Source organism: Diorhabda sublineata, unplaced genomic scaffold, assembly GCF_026230105.1.
Source record: "Diorhabda sublineata isolate icDioSubl1.1 unplaced genomic scaffold, icDioSubl1.1 Dsub_64, whole genome shotgun sequence".
In the NCBI taxonomy this organism is placed as follows: Eukaryota; Metazoa; Arthropoda; class Insecta; order Coleoptera; family Chrysomelidae; genus Diorhabda; species Diorhabda sublineata.
This window is the reverse complement of record NW_026614287.1, coordinates 31,050-56,305: the sequence shown is the minus strand read 5'-3', so window position 1 is coordinate 56,305 and position 25,256 is coordinate 31,050. Positions and strand designations below refer to the sequence as shown.

General features: G+C 36.2%; 1 protein-coding gene across 1 annotated transcript in view; it reads left to right on the top strand.

Annotated features, from left to right (window-relative positions):
- Positions 1-252: 252 nt before the first annotated feature.
- LOC130452298 (nucleoprotein TPR-like) overlaps positions 253-25,256 on the top strand; it is a gene marked incomplete at its 3' end in the record, with an annotated part of 49,505 nt that continues 24,501 nt past the window's right edge. Inside the window, exons 1-5 of the mRNA XM_056791535.1 lie at positions 253-353; positions 10,396-10,768; positions 12,423-12,773; positions 19,610-19,697; positions 19,956-20,294. Of these exons, the coding sequence (XP_056647513.1) occupies positions 253-353; positions 10,396-10,768; positions 12,423-12,773; positions 19,610-19,697; positions 19,956-20,294 (1,252 nt within the window). The remainder of the gene's footprint in view (positions 354-10,395; positions 10,769-12,422; positions 12,774-19,609; positions 19,698-19,955; positions 20,295-25,256) is intronic.

Here is a 25,256-nt window from a genome sequence, read left to right as displayed (position 1 = left end):
AAGAGAAATTAGAGAGTCGGCGAGAATTCTGCCGGCTAGGTTGGTGGTGGTATCACCAAAAAGGGTATTCCTGGAGTTGAGGTCTCCCATAATGATGGCTCTAGGAAGAGTGGATGCATATTCGAGGAGGTCGAGAGAAAGTGATTGTTGTGGGTGTTTGTAATAAGAGATGAAAGTGATAGTCTCGTTATTACACGATATATCGATGGCTATGCAATCCAGGTTCTGTTGAGACAGAAATGGGGGTAGGGGATGGGGTGTCGAAGGGAGTCCGTTACGGACGAGAAGTCCGTTGCCGTGACAGTAGGAATTTCTGTCCAGGTGGAAGGTGGTATAGCCAGTGAAACTTGGAGGTAATTTGGAAAGGGTGTCGGTTATAGATAAAATTTGGATATTGTGAGAGCTTAATAAGTGCTTCAGTAGATGTCGTTTTCTGGCTAAACCTTGGCAATTAACGGTCCCTATTGTGAAGTCCATGGGACTTTATTTTTCAGTGGGAAGTGTTTGGTTTTTGGGTGAAAGCGAAATGAATGCGGTTACCCAAGCCGCTGGTTACGGTACAATTATAACCGTAAAAAGAGGGAATGAGGCGTTGTAGCGTTTCGGCTACAAGCGCCCGAGAAGTGGGGATGGCATTCATTATGGTTGTTGCCAAGATTTCAATCAGGATTTTGGTGTCAGTAGACAGGTCGTAAGGGGTTTGAGGTTTTTCTAGGGTAACTGGGGCTGTATCCTGGGGGGCTTTCGGAGTTTCAATCCTTTTCGGACAGCGGGGGTGGAAGGCGGGGTGAGGTCCGCCGCAATTTTTACAGGTAGGGGAGTTAGCTTTTGGGCATTTTTCTGGCTTGTGACCAGAAGCACCACAGGTTGGACAAATAGGTTTGGCATTGCAGGTGTCTGCGGAGTGGCCGGTAGATGAGCAACGGTTGCAGTATTTGGGGACTGCGGGTATGGTGTTTGAATTTGAGGCTTCGCAGTAGTGCGGAAGCCCGTGGAAGTTTATACCCTTGGTTAGGGCGTGATGGTAGGCGGTTTCGGAATCTGTAATAATTCGGAACATGGATGTGGGTTTATTCGTGGATCTAGCTATAATTCTCCAAGTTTTAAGGACAGGGAATTTCAGGATAGAGAGGATCTCCAGGAACTCTTCTTCGGTGTAGGATTGGTCTACATTCTTGCAGACCAGAGAAAAGGTGGTTTTTTTGGTTTTAGTGGTGAGGGGTTTTTGGGCTCTTTGGGGAGGGTTTATCGGGATTACGACGATTTTCTCGTCGCCTATGGCGTAACGGATTTTCCTTGCCAACGTTTCGTGATGAAACGTGGAAGGAATTTTGAGGAGGGCGGTTCCATTGGGGTTAGCTTTGAGAAAGCTCATTTGTCCCCTCAACAGCTCTTGCGTGTTGAGGAGATTGTAGAGCTCTCTCTGTGAGGTATATTTAGTTGGAAGGTTTCTCAAATTGAGTGTTTGGGTGATGGTTTGGGATTGTTGGTGGGTTTTGGGGGTCTGGGATTGTTGGTGGGTTCTGGGGGTCTGGGGTTGTTGGTGGGTTCTGGGAGTCTGGGTTTGACTTGGTGCCTGGGGTTTAGTGGTATTTTGGGTATTTTTTTTCGGCTTTTGAGGTATTGAGATTGACTTGGAATTTAGAGGGAGTATTTTGTTTTTGGGGATCGCGCCTTGTCGAGTATAATCAACACGCTGGGATTTAGAGTTGGACGAGACCCTAGAAGCATAGGAATCCGCAGATGGTGCTGGTGAGGAGCTTCTATTATTCTCGAGTGATTTCCGTTTGATATAATCAATGGCATTGCTAACTTGGGTGAATTGATTTGGATTGTACCGCGAGAGTTCTGCGACCATTTCTGCGAAGGTTTTCTCCTCAGAGGGAGAATTGGGGTTGGTTGGGAGAGGTGGGAATTCATCGACGGTGGATACAGGTTTACTTCGGGTTTGAATGGGGGAACGGGGTACTCGGGGCATTTTCGAAAGTGAAATAGGTGCAATAAAAAGATCGATAAAGTCAGATCAAGTGAGAGATAAGGAATAAGGATTTCGAAAATTGAAATCCTTTGTTAGTACCTAGCGAGAGTTGGCTATCAAAGCCGACAGCGGACTCACTGCCGGAGGGAGTTTCCTCCCCGGTTAAAGAATTCCTGACCCTTTTGATTGCCTGTTAGTGTTTTATAAAAATGAAAATAATATTCACCTGAAACTGGCTGATCCTAGGACTCACGTTGGTTCTTGAAACACTTGCCCCCGAAAGGGTTTATTTCATTATAAAAATTAGCCCCGAAAAGGGCAGATAGGTGAAGCAACAAAGCCCCGAAAGGGGCACTTTTGCAACTGTTAACTGTTCACGCTAAAATGTGCTGACGCTGTAATGTTTAATACTTTCTTTGTAAGCGAGAGTTTGAATCGCAGTAGGCGACCCTGCGTTTACCGGTGTGTTTTCTAAAATAAAACAGTGACCGATTATACAGCAGTCCTTTAATCCGTACTTGCGACCTTCTCGAAGCGCTCTGGAGATAAATTTATTTATGACCTTCTTTTATAGCTTTGCCCAACATTACGGAGTACTAATCTGGGATTGGTGCGTACTTTTTCTAATGGGCGGAGCCGATAGGTATTATAAAGAGATTAGGGAAAATTCTTAGGTCAGTATTTTGAAGTCTTTTCGAAGTTATCATCGGATTGTTTTAGGTATATAGAAAAAACAAAATAAAAGAAAAATAATGACCGGTCGTGGAAAAGGTGGTAAAGGACTTGGAAAAGGGGGTGCAAAACGACACCGAAAAGTTTTACGTGATAATATCCAAGGAATTACCAAACCTGCTATTAGAAGATTAGCTAGACGTGGAGGAGTAAAACGTATATCGGGATTAATTTACGAAGAAACTCGTGGAGTTTTGAAAGTGTTTTTGGAAAATGTTATTAGAGATGCCGTAACATATACTGAACATGCTAAGAGAAAAACGGTAACGGCTATGGATGTTGTTTATGCTTTAAAACGTCAAGGTCGTACTTTATATGGTTTTGGTGGTTAATTTTCATTTTTCATATTTGAAGTAGAAGAATATGTCCTCCATCGCATTCTTCCCATAGCATATGTATATATACAAAAAAAAAAAAAAAAAAAAAAACGGTTCTTTTCAGAACCACAACATATTTTGCTTGAATATGAAAATAAAAAAAAATAAATAACTTACACATTAGTTTGTTCTCTTATATATAAGAACAACCTCGCATTTATTGATACGCACATACATATACACTACATACATACATATAGATAAGAACATAAGCGAGTAGAGGAACTTTTATTTATCTTCATCTCATTATTTGCAATTTTTATTTCTAGTACGAACGTTATTATTAACGATGCTGAAAATAATCACATTAACCAACCACAATTCCAGTTATTATTACAGATGATAAGTTTTCTTATATATCAGGACATTTATTTATTTTTTTTTTATCTAACAGTACGTTACACGAGAATCTCTTCTATCTCAACCAAAGAAAATAGAGAAATCAACGAATCAATAAATCTATCTAGCTCTATATATATATATATATATATATATATATATATATATATATATATATATATATATATATAAATTTAACTATATTATAATCTCTTTTTATATATATATATATAAAAATAAAAAAAATTGTGGCCCTTAAAAGGGCCGGTTTATGCATATGTATTTCGATAAAATAAAGAAAAATAATATAATTAATAAAGAATTAAGCTTTCTTTTCTGTCTTTTTCGGTAAAAGTACAGCTTGAATGTTAGGAAGAACACCACCTTGTGCGATGGTTACTCCAGACAACAATTTATTCAATTCTTCATCGTTTCTAATGGCTAATTGTAAATGCCTTGGAATTATACGGGTCTTTTTGTTATCTCTAGCAGCATTTCCTGCTAATTCGAGTACTTCGGCTGCCAAATATTCCATAACAGCTGCCAAATATACTGGAGCTCCGGCACCGACTCGTTCTGCATAATTGCCTTTTCTCAACAAACGATGTATACGTCCTACAGGAAATTGTAATCCAGCTCGGTTTGAGCGAGACTTTGCCTTTCCCTTTACTTTACCACCTTTACCACGTCCAGACATTTTTTTTTTATATATATTTTTCTTTTTCAAAAAAAAAAAAAATAGAACTGTGTCAATTGAAAACTATGAAGCGCAACCGATGCGACGAAACTAACTGTTAAACAAAAAATTTACACTCGACCTATCTATTTATATTAACATGCCCTACCAATGAAATTATAGCAAATGCGCAAACGTAGAAGGGTGGAGCCTATTAGAATTACGTACGTTGATATAAAAGAGATGGACATAAGTGCTGTTAACTGCTAATTTTACCCATTTTTCGATAAAAACGGTACGTCATTCGAGTGTTTTTATTTTATTTCAAGAGAAATAATGCCACCAAAAGCTAGCGGAAAGGCAGCGAAAAAAGCCGGAAAGGCTCAAAAGAATATTTCGAAAGCCGATAAAAAGAAAAAAAGGAGGAGGAAGGAAAGTTATGCTATTTACATTTACAAAGTACTTAAGCAAGTTCATCCTGATACCGGTATATCGAGTAAAGCTATGAGTATAATGAATAGTTTTGTTAATGATATATTCGAACGAATCGCCGCCGAAGCATCCAGATTGGCTCATTATAATAAACGTTCAACAATTACAAGTAGAGAAATTCAAACTGCAGTGAGATTATTGCTTCCCGGAGAATTAGCAAAACACGCAGTCAGTGAAGGAACTAAAGCCGTTACCAAATATACTAGTTCTAAATAATAAGTATAACACATCTACTATATTGACCGAAAATTTTTTATTTTATTTACTTAAATGGTAACATCGACAAAAAAAAAAAAAAAAAAAAAACGGTTCTTTTCAGAACCACAATACTACTTTTTTTTATTTATATATGATAACAACGAACGAACGACTGACTGACTTTAATTCAATTGATATTCCACTTAACTGAAAATTATGTATATATATATATATATATATATATATATATAAAAAAACTTTCTAACGTCGCTTTTGTTTAAAAAAGTTTCATATACTAATTCACTGTCGGCTAAAGGCAAAAAAAAAACCCGACCGTCGGTAAGATAAAACATACAAAGCGGTTGGTCGGTTGCCGTTGTCAAAGTAGTTTTTGTGGCGTCTTTGAAATTATGTTATAAACACTTTCTTTTTCTTTTCAAATTGGTTTGAAATTTTAAATAAAATATGTTCATTTCCTAAAATAATATACTATACAATGTAAAAAAGAATAAAAAATGTCGGATAAAATATTAAATATTGTAATAGACAGACATAGTTGCGAATAGAGCGAAGTAGCTCGTTCAAAGAAAATTTAATCAGTCAATCAATTTATTGTAATAATTATAATTTGCTACTACCACTCACCCACCATTCGATATCTAAAATGAAATATACGCGGGTTCCAATATTGAAATTTGATATTATTCTTATATTTAGTATGTCGGAACACATTGTTATTGAAAAATACTCATAATAATATATTAGTTGGGAACATATAGTAGAAACGTGTCGCGTAAATCAGGGTAGACATGTCACCGTTCAAATGATAATTGCGGTATTATTTCAATTCGTTTTGATATTTTTAAATATTTGTAATTATTGTGAATAGACACGTTTCAATTTACATTCATTGTATTTTATGAAGGACTTTTATTTAATTTCGAAATTATATCTAAAGTGCTAAGCATCGACGGAAATAAATTTTTAACCATTTTTAAGTGGTACTTTTTTTTAATAACAAACGTTGTTAGCAATTATTAAATTATAGTAAAACTTCGGCGAAAGTTCGAAGTATACCTTAGTTAGTTATTTGTCAATTTTTTTCATTACATTCGATTCGAAAATCTCGAAGAAACCAAGGTTTTTGAGGTTGGTTTGGTTTATGAGGTTCGTTTTTTAACTTAGTTCTATTCGTTCGTTCAGTCTTCCGTCCGCTTTATTTGAATGACTCCTCTTGTAACTCATTACACGCGAAAAATTAAAAGTCTTTTATACTTTTAAGTATATAGAGAGGTGAAATTTTATAAAACTAAATATAAAAGTACATCCAATATTTTTTTTTTTTTTTTTATATCAGTTTAGTGTAGTTTATCGACGATATAATAACTCTCAAGGTTGTTTGTTAGTAGTTATGGCGGATACAGAAAATCAAACTTCGGTTGTAACCGCAACGTCTGCGTCTAATTCACCGCAGGTTTCGTCGTCTCCAATAAATAAAAAGGAAAAAAAAGCTAAAAATCCTAGGACCAAACCATCTCATCCACCGACTTCGGAAATGGTAAACAATGCGATCAAAGGTTTAAAGGAACGCGGAGGCTCATCTTTACAAGCAATTAAAAAGTACATTGCTGCCAATTACAAAGTTGATGCAGAAAAAGTAGCGCCATTCATCAAAAAATATTTGAAAGCATCTGTAGTATCGGGATCTTTGGTACAAACTAAAGGTAAAGGAGCTTCCGGATCGTTCAAGTTAGCTTCGGCAACTTCGACTGGTGGTACTTCGGCTAAAACGAATGCTATTGACAAAAAGAAAAAGAAAACAGCCGCTTCTACTCCAGGCGTAACTAAATCCAAAAAAATTGTAACAGCTGCAAAAAGAAATGCTATTATTGCAGGAGGAGGAGTGGATAAATCGAAAAGTATTAAGAAATCTAATAAAGGCAAAAAAACGACAGGTACAGCAGCGGCTTCTTTAAAAACTTCGACAACAACAACACCAACTACTGATAAGAAAGGCGTTAAAGTTGCCAAAAAAACAGATAAAAAATCTTCGGCTAAAGGAGGAGTCGCCGCCGCCGCTACCAATACAGCCAGTGCCGCATCATCCGAAATTAAAACGAAGAATCCTACTAAAGCAAAAAAATCCAATAAAGGCAGTCCCACGAAAAAGCCGAAAGCACCAAAACCTAAAACTGCGAAAGCAGCTGCTAGCAGTTCCTCTCCTAAAGCAAGAAAAGCCGCCGCCGCCGCTCCTAAAAAGAAGAAATAAAAAGAATATTTTTTTTCTGACAGAAAGATAGTACAACAATCGAGAAGTATTATCGGACTGATGATGGGTACGACGACAATCGACAATAATAACAAATGGCCCTTGTCAGGGCCACAATTTTTTCATTTATTTATGAAGAAAATGAAAAACAAATAATGTTTGTTTTGATGAAACAAGAATTTTTTGAATTTCGGTTCAATAATTGATATGTTATGTTATATATAACATTTTCATCGATCGATGTAATGTAGGTTGTTACCACCTTCTAGATTTGTCTCGACCTACCTACGATATAGTAGATCTAATCTGTTTTATAAACTTTCAATTATTATATGTCGATATTGTCTAAAATTTGTTAGTTAAAAATAATAATTTTCTCTATCTCGTGTGCGTGCGTGCGTGCGTGCGTGTGTGTGTGTGTGTGTGTGTGTGTGTGTGTGTGTGTGTGTGTGTGTGTGTGTGTGTGTGTGTGTGTGTGCGCGTGCGTGCGTGCGTCTTCTTTACCCAATCAACAATCACATCCTTCTTTTATATTTCAATGTTTTCAAACGAACATCCTATATTTATATCAAAATATTATACTACTATCATAAATGTTAAATTATTTGTGGTTCTGAAAAGAACCGTTTTTACTTACAATATATATATAAAACAAAAAATCTATTATAATCAAATAGATAAAATGTAATTTTATATAAAAAAAAAAAAAAAAAAAATTTGTATTTATGCTCGTTCTCCGCGAATTCTTCTAGCCAATTGGATATCCTTGGGCATAATGGTGACTCTTTTAGCATGAATGGCACACAGATTAGTATCTTCGAATAGACCTACCAAATAAGCCTCACTAGCTTCCTGGAGAGCCATAACCGCTGAACTTTGAAAACGTAAATCTGTTTTAAAATCTTGTGCTATTTCACGAACCAATCGTTGAAACGGCAATTTTCTAATAAGTAATTCGGTACTCTTTTGATAACGTCTTATCTCACGAAGAGCTACAGTACCTGGCCTATAACGATGAGGTTTTTTTACTCCACCAGTAGCTGGTGCGCTTTTACGGGCGGCTTTCGTCGCTAATTGTTTACGAGGAGCTTTCCCTCCAGTCGATTTTCTAGCAGTTTGTTTAGTACGAGCCATCTTATTTTTTTTTTTGTAAGTATATAAGAAATGTCAATATACTAAACCGCTATAGCAACTCGATAAACACACAATGAATGAGATAAATTTATTTATGACCTTCTTTTATAGCTTTGCCCAACATTACGGAGTACTAATCTGGGATTGGTGCGTACTTTTTCTAATGGGCGGAGCCGATAGGTATTATAAAGAGATTAGGGAAAATTCTTAGGTCAGTATTTTGAAGTCTTTTCGAAGTTATCATCGGATTGTTTTAGGTATATAGAAAAAACAAAATAAAAGAAAAATAATGACCGGTCGTGGAAAAGGTGGTAAAGGACTTGGAAAAGGGGGTGCAAAACGACACCGAAAAGTTTTACGTGATAATATCCAAGGAATTACCAAACCTGCTATTAGAAGATTAGCTAGACGTGGAGGAGTAAAACGTATATCGGGATTAATTTACGAAGAAACTCGTGGAGTTTTGAAAGTGTTTTTGGAAAATGTTATTAGAGATGCCGTAACATATACTGAACATGCTAAGAGAAAAACGGTAACGGCTATGGATGTTGTTTATGCTTTAAAACGTCAAGGTCGTACTTTATATGGTTTTGGTGGTTAATTTTCATTTTTCATATTTGAAGTAGAAGAATATGTCCTCCATCGCATTCTTCCCATAGCATATGTATATATACAAAAAAAAAAAAAAAAAAAAAAACGGTTCTTTTCAGAACCACAACATATTTTGCTTGAATATGAAAATAAAAAAAAATAAATAACTTACACATTAGTTTGTTCTCTTATATATAAGAACAACCTCGCATTTATTGATACGCACATACATATACACTACATACATACATATAGATAAGAACATAAGCGAGTAGAGGAACTTTTATTTATCTTCATCTCATTATTTGCAATTTTTATTTCTAGTACGAACGTTATTATTAACGATGCTGAAAATAATCACATTAACCAACCACAATTCCAGTTATTATTACAGATGATAAGTTTTCTTATATATCAGGACATTTATTTATTTTTTTTTTATCTAACAGTACGTTACACGAGAATCTCTTCTATCTCAACCAAAGAAAATAGAGAAATCAACGAATCAATAAATCTATCTAGCTCTATATATATATATATATATATATATATATATATATATATATATATATATATATATATATATATATATAAATTTAACTATATTATAATCTCTTTTTATATATATATATATAAAAATAAAAAAAATTGTGGCCCTTAAAAGGGCCGGTTTATGCATATGTATTTCGATAAAATAAAGAAAAATAATATAATTAATAAAGAATTAAGCTTTCTTTTCTGTCTTTTTCGGTAAAAGTACAGCTTGAATGTTAGGAAGAACACCACCTTGTGCGATGGTTACTCCAGACAACAATTTATTCAATTCTTCATCGTTTCTAATGGCTAATTGTAAATGCCTTGGAATTATACGGGTCTTTTTGTTATCTCTAGCAGCATTTCCTGCTAATTCGAGTACTTCGGCTGCCAAATATTCCATAACAGCTGCCAAATATACTGGAGCTCCGGCACCGACTCGTTCTGCATAATTGCCTTTTCTCAACAAACGATGTATACGTCCTACAGGAAATTGTAATCCAGCTCGGTTTGAGCGAGACTTTGCCTTTCCCTTTACTTTACCACCTTTACCACGTCCAGACATTTTTTTTTTATATATATTTTTCTTTTTCAAAAAAAAAAAAATAGAACTGTGTCAATTGAAAACTATGAAGCGCAACCGATGCGACGAAACTAACTGTTAAACAAAAAATTTACACTCGACCTATCTATTTATATTAACATGCCCTACCAATGAAATTATAGCAAATGCGCAAACGTAGAAGGGTGGAGCCTATTAGAATTACGTACGTTGATATAAAAGAGATGGACATAAGTGCTGTTAACTGCGCGCTGTTGCTAAGTGTTGACGAGTGAACAAGTGCGACAGTGAAGTGAGGTGAAAGCGGACTCAGGTGAGATACTGATAAAACTTTCCTTCTTTTTCAGCAGGTAGCTGTGCCTTGACACAGCCTTTTATTTATAATGCTAAAAAACATTTCTGCATGAAAGAATTGTGTTTATCAACACATATTTGATTGTGCGGAATTATCCGTTTTTTCGAAACAGCCGTACTTATCAGTACGGCTTAAACTTTTCTTTTAGGTAACTTTAGATACCAAACCAAAATAGGAAAACCGGGACCTAGAGCAACAGGCATGGAGCCTAAAAACTCCAAGAATAAGGAGAAAACAACTGAATTATCCAGAATCATAATTCAGCAAAAAGCTGATTATGAAGCGCTGGTTGAGAAGATGGGACAGCAAATTAAATCCCTCGAAGAGAGAATGAGGAATTATGAACAAACGTTAATTGCTAAAGACAAGCAAATTAAGTCCTTAGAGGACATTATTAAAGAAAACAATGCCGATAACTACAAATTGGCAGACACAATTGTAGAATTGAGAGATGAGATAAAAACTCATGAGAAAAAAATACAAGAACGTACACAAATCGAAGACTGCCCTATGGAAGGAGACTTCACGGAAGTGAAGAACAAAAAAAAAAGAAAAAAAGCAGATAAACAATCCTCAGACGAAGAAGAAGAAACATCAACGGACAATCAAATCCAAGAAGAATTGGAGAAAATAAAAAAAGACGAACAAAGGAAACAGACAAAACCGGAGAGAAGGCCACCTCCGATAATTCTAAAATCCCCACTGATGTGGACAGCACTACGCAAACAGCTAGTGCAAAGAAAAATCGATGCCCAGTGTAAAATGGGAATACACACGGGCAAAATAACGACGGCGACTAAAGACGACTTTAACAAGATGAAGATGCTCCTGAGCGAGTATAAGGAAATTGAGTGGTATACATACCTACTCAATGAAGAAAAGGAAAGGAAGCTCGTCATAAAAGGACTTGCTGTTAACACCCCAGTGTCGGAGGTAGAGGAGGAATTGAAGGAAAATGGACTTAGACCGAAGAAAGTATGGCAGTTGACAAGCCGTACTCAAAGAAATCAGGACAACACACGAAAACTACTACCTATATACATGGTAGTAATAGAACCGAAAGAAGAACCAACTTATAAGAAGTTGAGATACCTCTGCCACACAAAAATAAGTGTGGTAGAACAAAAAAGGCACGACGGACCTGTACAATGTTACAGGTGTCAGGGATTCCATCACGGACAAAGCACGTGCAACATGGACGTGCACTGCGTGAGATGCGCGGGAGCGCATAGAGCGGCGGAATGCACGCTCAGCAAGACGGAAAAACCGAATTGCAAGAACTGCGGAGGAGAACACCCCGCAAACTACAAAGGGTGCCCGAAACACCCGAAAAAGACGGAGAACAACCAAGCAAGGAACACCACGCAAACAGGACGCACTTACGCACAAGTTGCGAAGAAAACAACGAAGACAGAAGAAAAAACACCGGAGCTACTGAGTATGTTGCAAAATATGCAGATACTCATAGCAACACTTATCGCCCAACAAAAATAAACCACAAGAGGACACCCCCCGACACGGTAATTCTGCATTTCACAAGGAAATGTAGAGTTATACATCGGGGACAGCTATAGAGAAGGCGAAGGACCACTCGGATTAGATCTTTTCCTATCGGCATGAGGTAGGAAGAGGTTTACCCGAGGCCGCGAAACACACACACACACGAAGACGTCCAGAACAAGAAGCCAAGAGTGTATAGCCAACAGGCTAATCTCTTTAATAAAAAGATAAGACATCCCAGAATCTCCCATAGACCTAAGGGGAGAGGAGGGATTCTACACGCGAAACTGCGACGTGAGAGAGGATGAGGACCTGTCGGAAGTGACAGGGGGTGGTTGGAATGTTCTTCTTCGCACCCACTCGTGGATTTATCCGGGGGTGGATGTCTAGAGGGACGGGCTCGTCTCAAGGGAAATGTGTGTGTGTGTCTGTTAACTGCGTAGTAGGAAAAGTGTGACAGTGAAGTGAGGTGAAAGCGGACTCAGGTGAGATACTGATAAAACTTTCCTTCTTTTTCAGCAGGTAGCTGTGCCTTGGCACAGCCTTTATTTATAATGCTAAAAACTATTTCTGCATGAAAGAATTGTGTTTATCAACACATATTTGATTGTGCGGAACTATCCGTTTTTTTCGAAACAGCCGTACTTATCAGTACGGCTTAAACTTTTCTTTTAGGTAACTTTAGATACCAACCAAAATAGGAAAACCGGGACCGAAAGCAACAGGCATGGAGCCTAAAAACTCCAAGAATAAGGAGAAAACAACTGAATTATCCAAAATCATAATTCAGCAAAAAGCTGACTATGAAGCGCTGGGACAACAAGTCAAATCCCTCGAGGAGAAAATGAAAAATTTGGAAGATACTATATACGATAAAGACAGGCGAATTGAGTACTTGATGATCGAAAATAAAACACTGGATGACGAAAACGACACATTGGTAGAAGAATTAAGAAAGAAGCTAACCGAAATAGATGAGTTGAAAACTCAAATAGCACCAATCGAAGACTGCCCTATGGAAGGAGACTTCACGGAAGTAAAAAACAAAAAAAAAAGGAAAAAAGCAGATAAACAATCCTCAGACGAAGAAGAAGAAACATCAACGGACAATCAAATCCAAGAAGAATTGGAGAAAATAAAAAAAGACGAACAAAGGAAACAGACAAAACCGGAGAGAAGGCCACCTCCGATAATTCTAAAATCCCCACTGATGTGGACAGCACTACGCAAACAGCTAGTGCAAAGAAAAATCGATGCCCAGTGTAAAATGGGAATACACACGGGCAAAATAACGACGGCGACTAAAGACGACTTTAACAAGATGAAGATGCTCCTGAGCGAGTATAAGGAAATTGAGTGGTATACATACCTACTCAATGAAGAAAAGGAAAGGAAGCTCGTCATAAAAGGACTTGCTGTTAACACCCCAGTGTCGGAGGTAGAGGAGGAATTGAAGGAAAATGGACTTAGACCGAAGAAAGTATGGCAGTTGACAAGCCGTACTCAAAGAAATCAGGACAACACACGAAAACTACTACCTATATACATGGTAGTAATAGAACCGAAAGAAGAACCAACTTATAAGAAGTTGAGATACCTCTGCCACACAAAAATAAGTGTGGTAGAACAAAAAAGGCACGACGGACCTGTACAATGTTACAGGTGTCAGGGATTCCATCACGGACAAAGCACGTGCAACATGGACGTGCACTGCGTGAGATGCGCGGGAGCGCATAGAGCGGCGGAATGCACGCTCAGCAAGACGGAAAAACCGAACTGCAAGAACTGCGGAGGAGAACACCCCGCAAACTACAAGGGGTGCCCGAAACACCCGAAAAAGACGGAGAACAACCAAGCAAGGAACACCACGCAAACAGGACGTACTTACGCACAAGTTGCGAAGAAAACAACGAAGACAGAAGAAAAAACACCGGAGCTACTGAGTATGTTGCAAAATATGCAGATACTCATAGCAACACTTATCGCCCAACAAAAATAAACCACAAGAGGACACCCCCCGACACGGTAATTCTGCATTTCACAAGGAAATGTAGAGTTATACATCGGGGACAGCTATAGAGAAGGCGAAGGACCACTCGGACTAGATCTTTTCCTATCGGCATGAGGTAGGAAGAGGTTTACCCGAGGCCGCGAAACACACACACACACGAAGACGTCCAGAACAAGAAGCCAAGAGTGTATAGCCAACAGGCTAATCTCTTTAATAAAAAGATAAGACATCCCAGAATCTCCCATAGACCTAAGGGGAGAGGAGGGATTCTACACGCGAAACTGCGACGTGAAAGAGGATGAGGACCTGTCGGAAGTGACAGGGGGTGGTTGGAATGTTCTTCTTCGCACCCACCCGTGGATTTATCCGGGGGTGGATGTCTAGAGGGACGGGCTCGTCTCAAGGGAAATGTGTGTGTGTGTCTGTTAACTGCTAATTTTACCCATTTTTCGATAAAAACGGTACGTCATTCGAGTGTTTTTATTTTATTTCAAGAGAAATAATGCCACCAAAAGCTAGCGGAAAGGCAGCGAAAAAAGCCGGAAAGGCTCAAAAGAATATTTCGAAAGCCGATAAAAAGAAAAAAAGGAGGAGGAAGGAAAGTTATGCTATTTACATTTACAAAGTACTTAAGCAAGTTCATCCTGATACCGGTATATCGAGTAAAGCTATGAGTATAATGAATAGTTTTGTTAATGATATATTCGAACGAATCGCCGCCGAAGCATCCAGATTGGCTCATTATAATAAACGTTCAACAATTACAAGTAGAGAAATTCAAACTGCAGTGAGATTATTGCTTCCCGGAGAATTAGCAAAACACGCAGTCAGTGAAGGAACTAAAGCCGTTACCAAATATACTAGTTCTAAATAATAAGTATAACACATCTACTATATTGACCGAAAATTTTTTATTTTATTTACTTAAATGGTAACATCGACAAAAAAAAACGGTTCTTTTCAGAACCACAATACTACTTTTTTTTATTTATATATGATAACAACGAACGAACGACTGACTGACTTTAATTCAATTGATATTCCACTTAACTGAAAATTATGTATATATATATATATATATATATATATATAAAAAAACTTTCTAACGTCGCTTTTGTTTAAAAAAGTTTCATATACTAATTCACTGTCGGCTAAAGGCAAAAAAAAAACCCGACCGTCGGTAAGATAAAACATACAAAGCGGTTGGTCGGTTGCCGTTGTCAAAGTAGTTTTTGTGGCGTCTTTGAAATTATGTTATAAACACTTTCTTTTTCTTTTCAAATTGGTTTGAAATTTTAAATAAAATATGTTCATTTCCTAAAATAATATACTATACAATGTAAAAAAGAATAAAAAATGTCGGATAAAATATTAAATATTGTAATAGACAGACATAGTTGCGAATAGAGCGAAGTAGCTCGTTCAAAGAAAATTTAATCAGTCAATCAATTTATTGTAATAATTATAATTTGCTACTACCACTCACCCACCATTCGATATCTAAAATGAAATATACGCGGGTTCCAATATTGAAATTTGATATTATTCTTATATTTAGTATGTCGGAACACATTGTTATTGAAAAATACTCATAATAATATATTAGTTGGGAACATATAGTAGAAACGTGTCGCGTAAATCAGGGTAGACATGTCACCGTTCAAATGATAATTGCGGTATTATTTCAATTCGTTTTGATATTTTTAAATATTTGTAATTATTGTGAATAGACACGTTTCAATTTACATTCATTGTATTTTATGAAGGACTTTTATTTAATTTCGAAATTATATCTAAAGTGCTAAGCATCGACGGAAATAAATTTTTAACCATTTTTAAGTGGTACTTTTTTTTAATAACAAACGTTGTTAGCAATTATTAAATTATAGTAAAACTTCGGCGAAAGTTCGAAGTATACCTTAGTTAGTTATTTGTCAATTTTTTTCATTACATTCGATTCGAAAATCTCGAAGAAACCAAGGTTTTTGAGGTTGGTTTGGTTTATGAGGTTCGTTTTTTAACTTAGTTCTATTCGTTCGTTCAGTCTTCCGTCCGCTTTATTTGAATGACTCCTCTTGTAACTCATTACACGCGAAAAATTAAAAGTCTTTTATACTTTTAAGTATATAGAGAGGTGAAATTTTATAAAACTAAATATAAAAGTACATCCAATATTTTTTTTTTTTTTTTTATATCAGTTTAGTGTAGTTTATCGACGATATAATAACTCTCAAGGTTGTTTGTTAGTAGTTATGGCGGATACAGAAAATCAAACTTCGGTTGTAACCGCAACGTCTGCGTCTAATTCACCGCAGGTTTCGTCGTCTCCAATAAATAAAAAGGAAAAAAAAGCTAAAAATCCTAGGACCAAACCATCTCATCCACCGACTTCGGAAATGGTAAACAATGCGATCAAAGGTTTAAAGGAACGCGGAGGCTCATCTTTACAAGCAATTAAAAAGTACATTGCTGCCAATTACAAAGTTGATGCAGAAAAAGTAGCGCCATTCATCAAAAAATATTTGAAAGCATCTGTAGTATCGGGATCTTTGGTACAAACTAAAGGTAAAGGAGCTTCCGGATCGTTCAAGTTAGCTTCGGCAACTTCGACTGGTGGTACTTCGGCTAAAACGAATGCTATTGACAAAAAGAAAAAGAAAACAGCCGCTTCTACTCCAGGCGTAACTAAATCCAAAAAAATTGTAACAGCTGCAAAAAGAAATGCTATTATTGCAGGAGGAGGAGTGGATAAATCGAAAAGTATTAAGAAATCTAATAAAGGCAAAAAAACGACAGGTACAGCAGCGGCTTCTTTAAAAACTTCGACAACAACAACACCAACTACTGATAAGAAAGGCGTTAAAGTTGCCAAAAAAACAGATAAAAAATCTTCGGCTAAAGGAGGAGTCGCCGCCGCCGCTACCAATACAGCCAGTGCCGCATCATCCGAAATTAAAACGAAGAATCCTACTAAAGCAAAAAAATCCAATAAAGGCAGTCCCACGAAAAAGCCGAAAGCACCAAAACCTAAAACTGCGAAAGCAGCTGCTAGCAGTTCCTCTCCTAAAGCAAGAAAAGCCGCCGCCGCCGCTCCTAAAAAGAAGAAATAAAAAGAATATTTTTTTTCTGACAGAAAGATAGTACAACAATCGAGAAGTATTATCGGACTGATGATGGGTACGACGACAATCGACAATAATAACAAATGGCCCTTGTCAGGGCCACAATTTTTTCATTTATTTATGAAGAAAATGAAAAACAAATAATGTTTGTTTTGATGAAACAAGAATTTTTTGAATTTCGGTTCAATAATTGATATGTTATGTTATATATAACATTTTCATCGATCGATGTAATGTAGGTTGTTACCACCTTCTAGATTTGTCTCGACCTACCTACGATATAGTAGATCTAATCTGTTTTATAAACTTTCAATTATTATATGTCGATATTGTCTAAAATTTGTTAGTTAAAAATAATAATTTTCTCTATCTCGTGTGCGTGCGTGCGTGCGTGCGTGCGTGTGTGTGTGTGTGTGTGTGTGTGTGTGTGTGTGTGTGTGTGTGTGTGTGTGCGCGTGCGTGCGTGCGTCTTCTTTACCCAATCAACAATCACATCCTTCTTTTATATTTCAATGTTTTCAAACGAACATCCTATATTTATATCAAAATATTATACTACTATCATAAATGTTAAATTATTTGTGGTTCTGAAAAGAACCGTTTTTACTTACAATATATATATAAAACAAAAAATCTATTATAATCAAATAGATAAAATGTAATTTTATATAAAAAAAAAAAAAAAAAAAAATTTGTATTTATGCTCGTTCTCCGCGAATTCTTCTAGCCAATTGGATATCCTTGGGCATAATGGTGACTCTTTTAGCATGAATGGCACACAGATTAGTATCTTCGAATAGACCTACCAAATAAGCCTCACTAGCTTCCTGGAGAGCCATAACCGCTGAACTTTGAAAACGTAAATCTGTTTTAAAATCTTGTGCTATTTCACGAACCAATCGTTGAAACGGCAATTTTCTAATAAGTAATTCGGTACTCTTTTGATAACGTCTTATCTCACGAAGAGCTACAGTACCTGGCCTATAACGATGAGGTTTTTTTACTCCACCAGTAGCTGGTGCGCTTTTACGGGCGGCTTTCGTCGCTAATTGTTTACGAGGAGCTTTCCCTCCAGTCGATTTTCTAGCAGTTTGTTTAGTACGAGCCATCTTATTTTTTTTTGTAAGTATATAAGAAATGTCAATATACTAAACCGCTATAGCAACTCGATAAACACACAATGAATGAGATAAATTTATTTATGACCTTCTTTTATAGCTTTGCCCAACATTACGGAGTACTAATCTGGGATTGGTGCGTACTTTTTCTAATGGGCGGAGCCGATAGGTATTATAAAGAGATTAGGGAAAATTCTTAGGTCAGTATTTTGAAGTCTTTTCGAAGTTATCATCGGATTGTTTTAGGTATATAGAAAAAACAAAATAAAAGAAAAATAATGACCGGTCGTGGAAAAGGTGGTAAAGGACTTGGAAAAGGGGGTGCAAAACGACACCGAAAAGTTTTACGTGATAATATCCAAGGAATTACCAAACCTGCTATTAGTATTATAATTCATATTTGAAGTAGAAGAATATGTCCTCCATCGCATTCTTCCCATAGCATATGTATATATACAAAAAAAAAAAAAAAAAAAAACGGTTCTTTTCAGAACCACAACATATTTTGCTTGAATATGAAAATAAAAAAAAATAAATAACTTACACATTAGTTTGTTCTCTTATATATAAGAACAACCTCGCATTTATTGATACGCACATACATATACACTACATACATACATATAGATAAGAACATAAGCGAGTAGAGGAACTTTTATTTATCTTCATCTCATTATTTGCAATTTTTATTTCTAGTACGAACGTTATTATTAACGATGCTGAAAATAATCACATTAACCAACCACAATTCCAGTTATTATTACAGATGATAAGTTTTCTTATATATCAGGACATTTATTTATTTTTTTTTTATCTAACAGTACGTTACACGAGAATCTCTTCTATCTCAACCAAAGAAAATAGAGAAATCAACGAATCAATAAATCTATCTAGCTCTATATATATATATATATATATATATATATATATATATATATATATATATATATAAAATTTAACTATATTATAATCTCTTTTTATATATATATATATAAAAATAAAAAAAATTGTGGCCCTTAAAAGGGCCGGTTTATGCATATGTATTTCGATAAAATAAAGAAAAATAATATAATTAATAAAGAATTAAGCTTTCTTTTCTGTCTTTTTCGGTAAAAGTACAGCTTGAATGTTAGGAAGAACACCACCTTGTGCGATGGTTACTCCAGACAACAATTTATTCAATTCTTCATCGTTTCTAATGGCTAATTGTAAATGCCTTGGAATTATACGGGTCTTTTTGTTATCTCTAGCAGCATTTCCTGCTAATTCGAGTACTTCGGCTGCCAAATATTCCATAACAGCTGCCAAATATACTGGAGCTCCGGCACCGACTCGTTCTGCATAATTGCCTTTTCTCAACAAACGATGTATACGTCCTACAGGAAATTGTAATCCAGCTCGGTTTGAGCGAGACTTTGCCTTTCCCTTTACTTTACCACCTTTACCACGTCCAGACATTTTTTTTTATATATATATTTTTCTTTTTCAAAAAAAAAAAAAATAGAACTGTGTCAATTGAAAACTATGAAGCGCAACCGATGCGACGAAACTAACTGTTAAACAAAAAATTTACACTCGACCTATCTATTTATATTAACATGCCCTACCAATGAAATTATAGCAAATGCGCAAACGTAGAAGGGTGGAGCCTATTAGAATTACGTACGTTGATATAAAAGAGATGGACATAAGTGCTGTTAACTGCGGGGGCTAGTGGACTCCGAGAATTCGACGAGTGAACAAGTGTGACAGTGAAGTGAGGTGAAAGCGGACTCAGGTGAGATACTGATAAAACTTTCCTTCTTTTTCAGCAGGTAGCTGTGCCTTGACACAGCCTTTTATTTATAATGCTAAAAAACATTTCTGCATGAAAGAATTGTGTTTATCAACACATATTTGATTGTGCGGAATTATCCGTTTTTTCGAAACAGCCGTACTTATCAGTACGGCTTAAACTTTTCTTTTAGGTAACTTTAGATACCAAACCAAAATAGGAAAACCGGGACCGAGAGCAACAGGCATGGAGCCTAAAAACTCCAAGAATAAGGAGAAAACAACTGAATTATCCAGAATCATAATTCAGCAAAAAGCTGATTATGAAGCGCTGGTTGAGAAGATGGGACAGCAAATTAAATCCCTCGAAGAGAGAATGAGGAATTATGAACAAACGTTAATTGCTAAAGACAAGCAAATTAAGTCCTTAGAGGACATTATTAAAGAAAACAATGCCGATAACTACAAATTGGCAGACACAATTGTAGAATTGAGAGATGAGATAAAAACTCATGAGAAAAAAATACAAGAACGTACACAAATCGAAGACTGCCCTATGGAAGGAGACTTCACGGAAGTGAAGAACAAAAAAAAAAGAAAAAAAGCAGATAAACAATCCTCAGACGAAGAAGAAGAAACATCAACGGACAATCAAATCCAAGAAGAATTGGAGAAAATAAAAAAAGACGAACAAAGGAAACAGACAAAACCGGAGAGAAGGCCACCTCCGATAATTTTAAAATCCCCACTGATGTGGACAGCACTACGCAAACAGCTAGTGCAAAGGAAAATCGATGCCCAGTGTAAAATGGGAATACACACGGGCAAAATAACGACGGCGACTAAAGACGACTTTAACAAGATGAAGATGCTCCTGAGCGAGTATAAGGAAATTGAGTGGTATACATACCTACTCAATGAAGAAAAGGAGAGGAAGCTCGTCATAAAAGGACTTGCTGTTAACACCCCAGTGTCGGAGGTAGAGGAGGAATTGAAGGAAAATGGACTTAGACCGAAGAAAGTATGGCAGTTGACAAGCCGTACTCAAAGAAATCAGGACAACACACGAAAACTACTACCTATATACATGGTAGTAATAGAACCGAAAGAAGAACCAACTTATAAGAAGTTGAGATACCTCTGCCACACAAAAATAAGTGTGGTAGAACAAAAAAGGCACGACGGACCTGTACAATGTTACAGGTGTCAGGGATTCCATCACGGACAAAGCACGTGCAACATGGACGTGCACTGCGTGAGATGCGCGGGAGCGCATAGAGCGGCGGAATGCACGCTCAGCAAGACGGAAAAACCGAATTGCAAGAACTGCGGAGGAGAACACCCCGCAAACTACAAAGGGTGCCCGAAACACCCGAAAAAGACGGAGAACAACCAAGCAAGGAACACCACGCAAACAGGACGCACTTACGCACAAGTTGCGAAGAAAACAACGAAGACAGAAGAAAAAACACCGGAGCTACTGAGTATGTTGCAAAATATGCAGATACTCATAGCAACACTTATCGCCCAACAAAAATAAACCACAAGAGGACACCCCCCGACACGGTAATTCTGCATTTCACAAGGAAATGTAGAGTTATACATCGGGGACAGCTATAGAGAAGGCGAAGGACCACTCGGATTAGATCTTTTCCTATCGGCATGAGGTAGGAAGAGGTTTACCCGAGGCCGCGAAACACACACACACACGAAGACGTCCAGAACAAGAAGCCAAGAGTGTATAGCCAACAGGCTAATCTCTTTAATAAAAAGATAAGACATCCCAGAATCTCCCATAGACCTAAGGGGAGAGGAGGGATTCTACACGCGAAACTGCGACGTGAGAGAGGATGAGGACCTGTCGGAAGTGACAGGGGGTGGTTGGAATGTTCTTCTTCGCACCCACTCGTGGATTTATCCGGGGGTGGATGTCTAGAGGGACGGGCTCGTCTCAAGGGAAATGTGTGTGTGTGTGTGTGTTAACTGCTAATTTTACCCATTTTTCGATAAAAACGGTACGTCATTCGAGTGTTTTTATTTTATTTCAAGAGAAATAATGCCACCAAAAGCTAGCGGAAAGGCAGCGAAAAAAGCCGGAAAGGCTCAAAAGAATATTTCGAAAGCCGATAAAAAGAAAAAAAGGAGGAGGAAGGAAAGTTATGCTATTTACATTTACAAAGTACTTAAGCAAGTTCATCCTGATACCGGTATATCGAGTAAAGCTATGAGTATAATGAATAGTTTTGTTAATGATATATTCGAACGAATCGCCGCCGAAGCATCCAGATTGGCTCATTATAATAAACGTTCAACAATTACAAGTAGAGAAATTCAAACTGCAGTGAGATTATTGCTTCCCGGAGAATTAGCAAAACACGCAGTCAGTGAAGGAACTAAAGCCGTTACCAAATATACTAGTTCTAAATAATAAGTATAACACATCTACTATATTGACCGAAAATTTTTTATTTTATTTACTTAAATGGTAACATCGACAAAAAAAAAAAAAAAAAAAAACGGTTCTTTTCAGAACCACAATACTACTTTTTTTTATTTATATATGATAACAACGAACGAACGACTGACTGACTTTAATTCAATTGATATTCCACTTAACTGAAAATTATGTATATATATATATATATATATATATATATAAAAAAACTTTCTAACGTCGCTTTTGTTTAAAAAAGTTTCATATACTAATTCACTGTCGGCTAAAGGCAAAAAAAAAACCCGACCGTCGGTAAGATAAAACATACAAAGCGGTTGGTCGGTTGCCGTTGTCAAAGTAGTTTTTGTGGCGTCTTTGAAATTATGTTATAAACACTTTCTTTTTCTTTTCAAATTGGTTTGAAATTTTAAATAAAATATGTTCATTTCCTAAAATAATATACTATACAATGTAAAAAAGAATAAAAAATGTCGGATAAAATATTAAATATTGTAATAGACAGACATAGTTGCGAATAGAGCGAAGTAGCTCGTTCAAAGAAAATTTAATCAGTCAATCAATTTATTGTAATAATTATAATTTGCTACTACCACTCACCCACCATTCGATATCTAAAATGAAATATACGCGGGTTCCAATATTGAAATTTGATATTATTCTTATATTTAGTATGTCGGAACACATTGTTATTGAAAAATACTCATAATAATATATTAGTTGGGAACATATAGTAGAAACGTGTCGCGTAAATCAGGGTAGACATGTCACCGTTCAAATGATAATTGCGGTATTATTTCAATTCGTTTTGATATTTTTAAATATTTGTAATTATTGTGAATAGACACGTTTCAATTTACATTCATTGTATTTTATGAAGGACTTTTATTTAATTTCGAAATTATATCTAAAGTGCTAAGCATCGACGGAAATAAATTTTTAACCATTTTTAAGTGGTACTTTTTTTTAATAACAAACGTTGTTAGCAATTATTAAATTATAGTAAAACTTCGGCGAAAGTTCGAAGTATACCTTAGTTAGTTATTTGTCAATTTTTTTCATTACATTCGATTCGAAAATCTCGAAGAAACCAAGGTTTTTGAGGTTGGTTTGGTTTATGAGGTTCGTTTTTTAACTTAGTTCTATTCGTTCGTTCAGTCTTCCGTCCGCTTTATTTGAATGACTCCTCTTGTAACTCATTACACGCGAAAAATTAAAAGTCTTTTATACTTTTAAGTATATAGAGAGGTGAAATTTTATAAAACTAAATATAAAAGTACATCCAATATTTTTTTTTTTTTTTTTATATCAGTTTAGTGTAGTTTATCGACGATATAATAACTCTCAAGGTTGTTTGTTAGTAGTTATGGCGGATACAGAAAATCAAACTTCGGTTGTAACCGCAACGTCTGCGTCTAATTCACCGCAGGTTTCGTCGTCTCCAATAAATAAAAAGGAAAAAAAAGCTAAAAATCCTAGGACCAAACCATCTCATCCACCGACTTCGGAAATGGTAAACAATGCGATCAAAGGTTTAAAGGAACGCGGAGGCTCATCTTTACAAGCAATTAAAAAGTACATTGCTGCCAATTACAAAGTTGATGCAGAAAAAGTAGCGCCATTCATCAAAAAATATTTGAAAGCATCTGTAGTATCGGGATCTTTGGTACAAACTAAAGGTAAAGGAGCTTCCGGATCGTTCAAGTTAGCTTCGGCAACTTCGACTGGTGGTACTTCGGCTAAAACGAATGCTATTGACAAAAAGAAAAAGAAAACAGCCGCTTCTACTCCAGGCGTAACTAAATCCAAAAAAATTGTAACAGCTGCAAAAAGAAATGCTATTATTGCAGGAGGAGGAGTGGATAAATCGAAAAGTATTAAGAAATCTAATAAAGGCAAAAAAACGACAGGTACAGCAGCGGCTTCTTTAAAAACTTCGACAACAACAACACCAACTACTGATAAGAAAGGCGTTAAAGTTGCCAAAAAAACAGATAAAAAATCTTCGGCTAAAGGAGGAGTCGCCGCCGCCGCTACCAATACAGCCAGTGCCGCATCATCCGAAATTAAAACGAAGAATCCTACTAAAGCAAAAAAATCCAATAAAGGCAGTCCCACGAAAAAGCCGAAAGCACCAAAACCTAAAACTGCGAAAGCAGCTGCTAGCAGTTCCTCTCCTAAAGCAAGAAAAGCCGCCGCCGCCGCTCCTAAAAAGAAGAAATAAAAAGAATATTTTTTTTCTGACAGAAAGATAGTACAACAATCGAGAAGTATTATCGGACTGATGATGGGTACGACGACAATCGACAATAATAACAAATGGCCCTTGTCAGGGCCACAATTTTTTCATTTATTTATGAAGAAAATGAAAAACAAATAATGTTTGTTTTGATGAAACAAGAATTTTTTGAATTTCGGTTCAATAATTGATATGTTATGTTATATATAACATTTTCATCGATCGATGTAATGTAGGTTGTTACCACCTTCTAGATTTGTCTCGACCTACCTACGATATAGTAGATCTAATCTGTTTTATAAACTTTCAATTATTATATGTCGATATTGTCTAAAATTTGTTAGTTAAAAATAATAATTTTCTCTATCTCGTGTGCGTGCGTGCGTGCGTGCGTGCGTGTGTGTGTGTGTGTGTGTGTGTGTGTGTGTGTGTGTGTGTGTGTGTGTGTGTGTGTGTGTGTGTGTGCGCGTGCGTGCGTGCGTCTTCTTTACCCAATCAACAATCACATCCTTCTTTTATATTTCAATGTTTTCAAACGAACATCCTATATTTATATCAAAATATTATACTACTATCATAAATGTTAAATTATTTGTGGTTCTGAAAAGAACCGTTTTTACTTACAATATATATATAAAACAAAAAATCTATTATAATCAAATAGATAAAATGTAATTTTATATAAAAAAAAAAAAAAAAAAAATTTGTATTTATGCTCGTTCTCCGCGAATTCTTCTAGCCAATTGGATATCCTTGGGCATAATGGTGACTCTTTTAGCATGAATGGCACACAGATTAGTATCT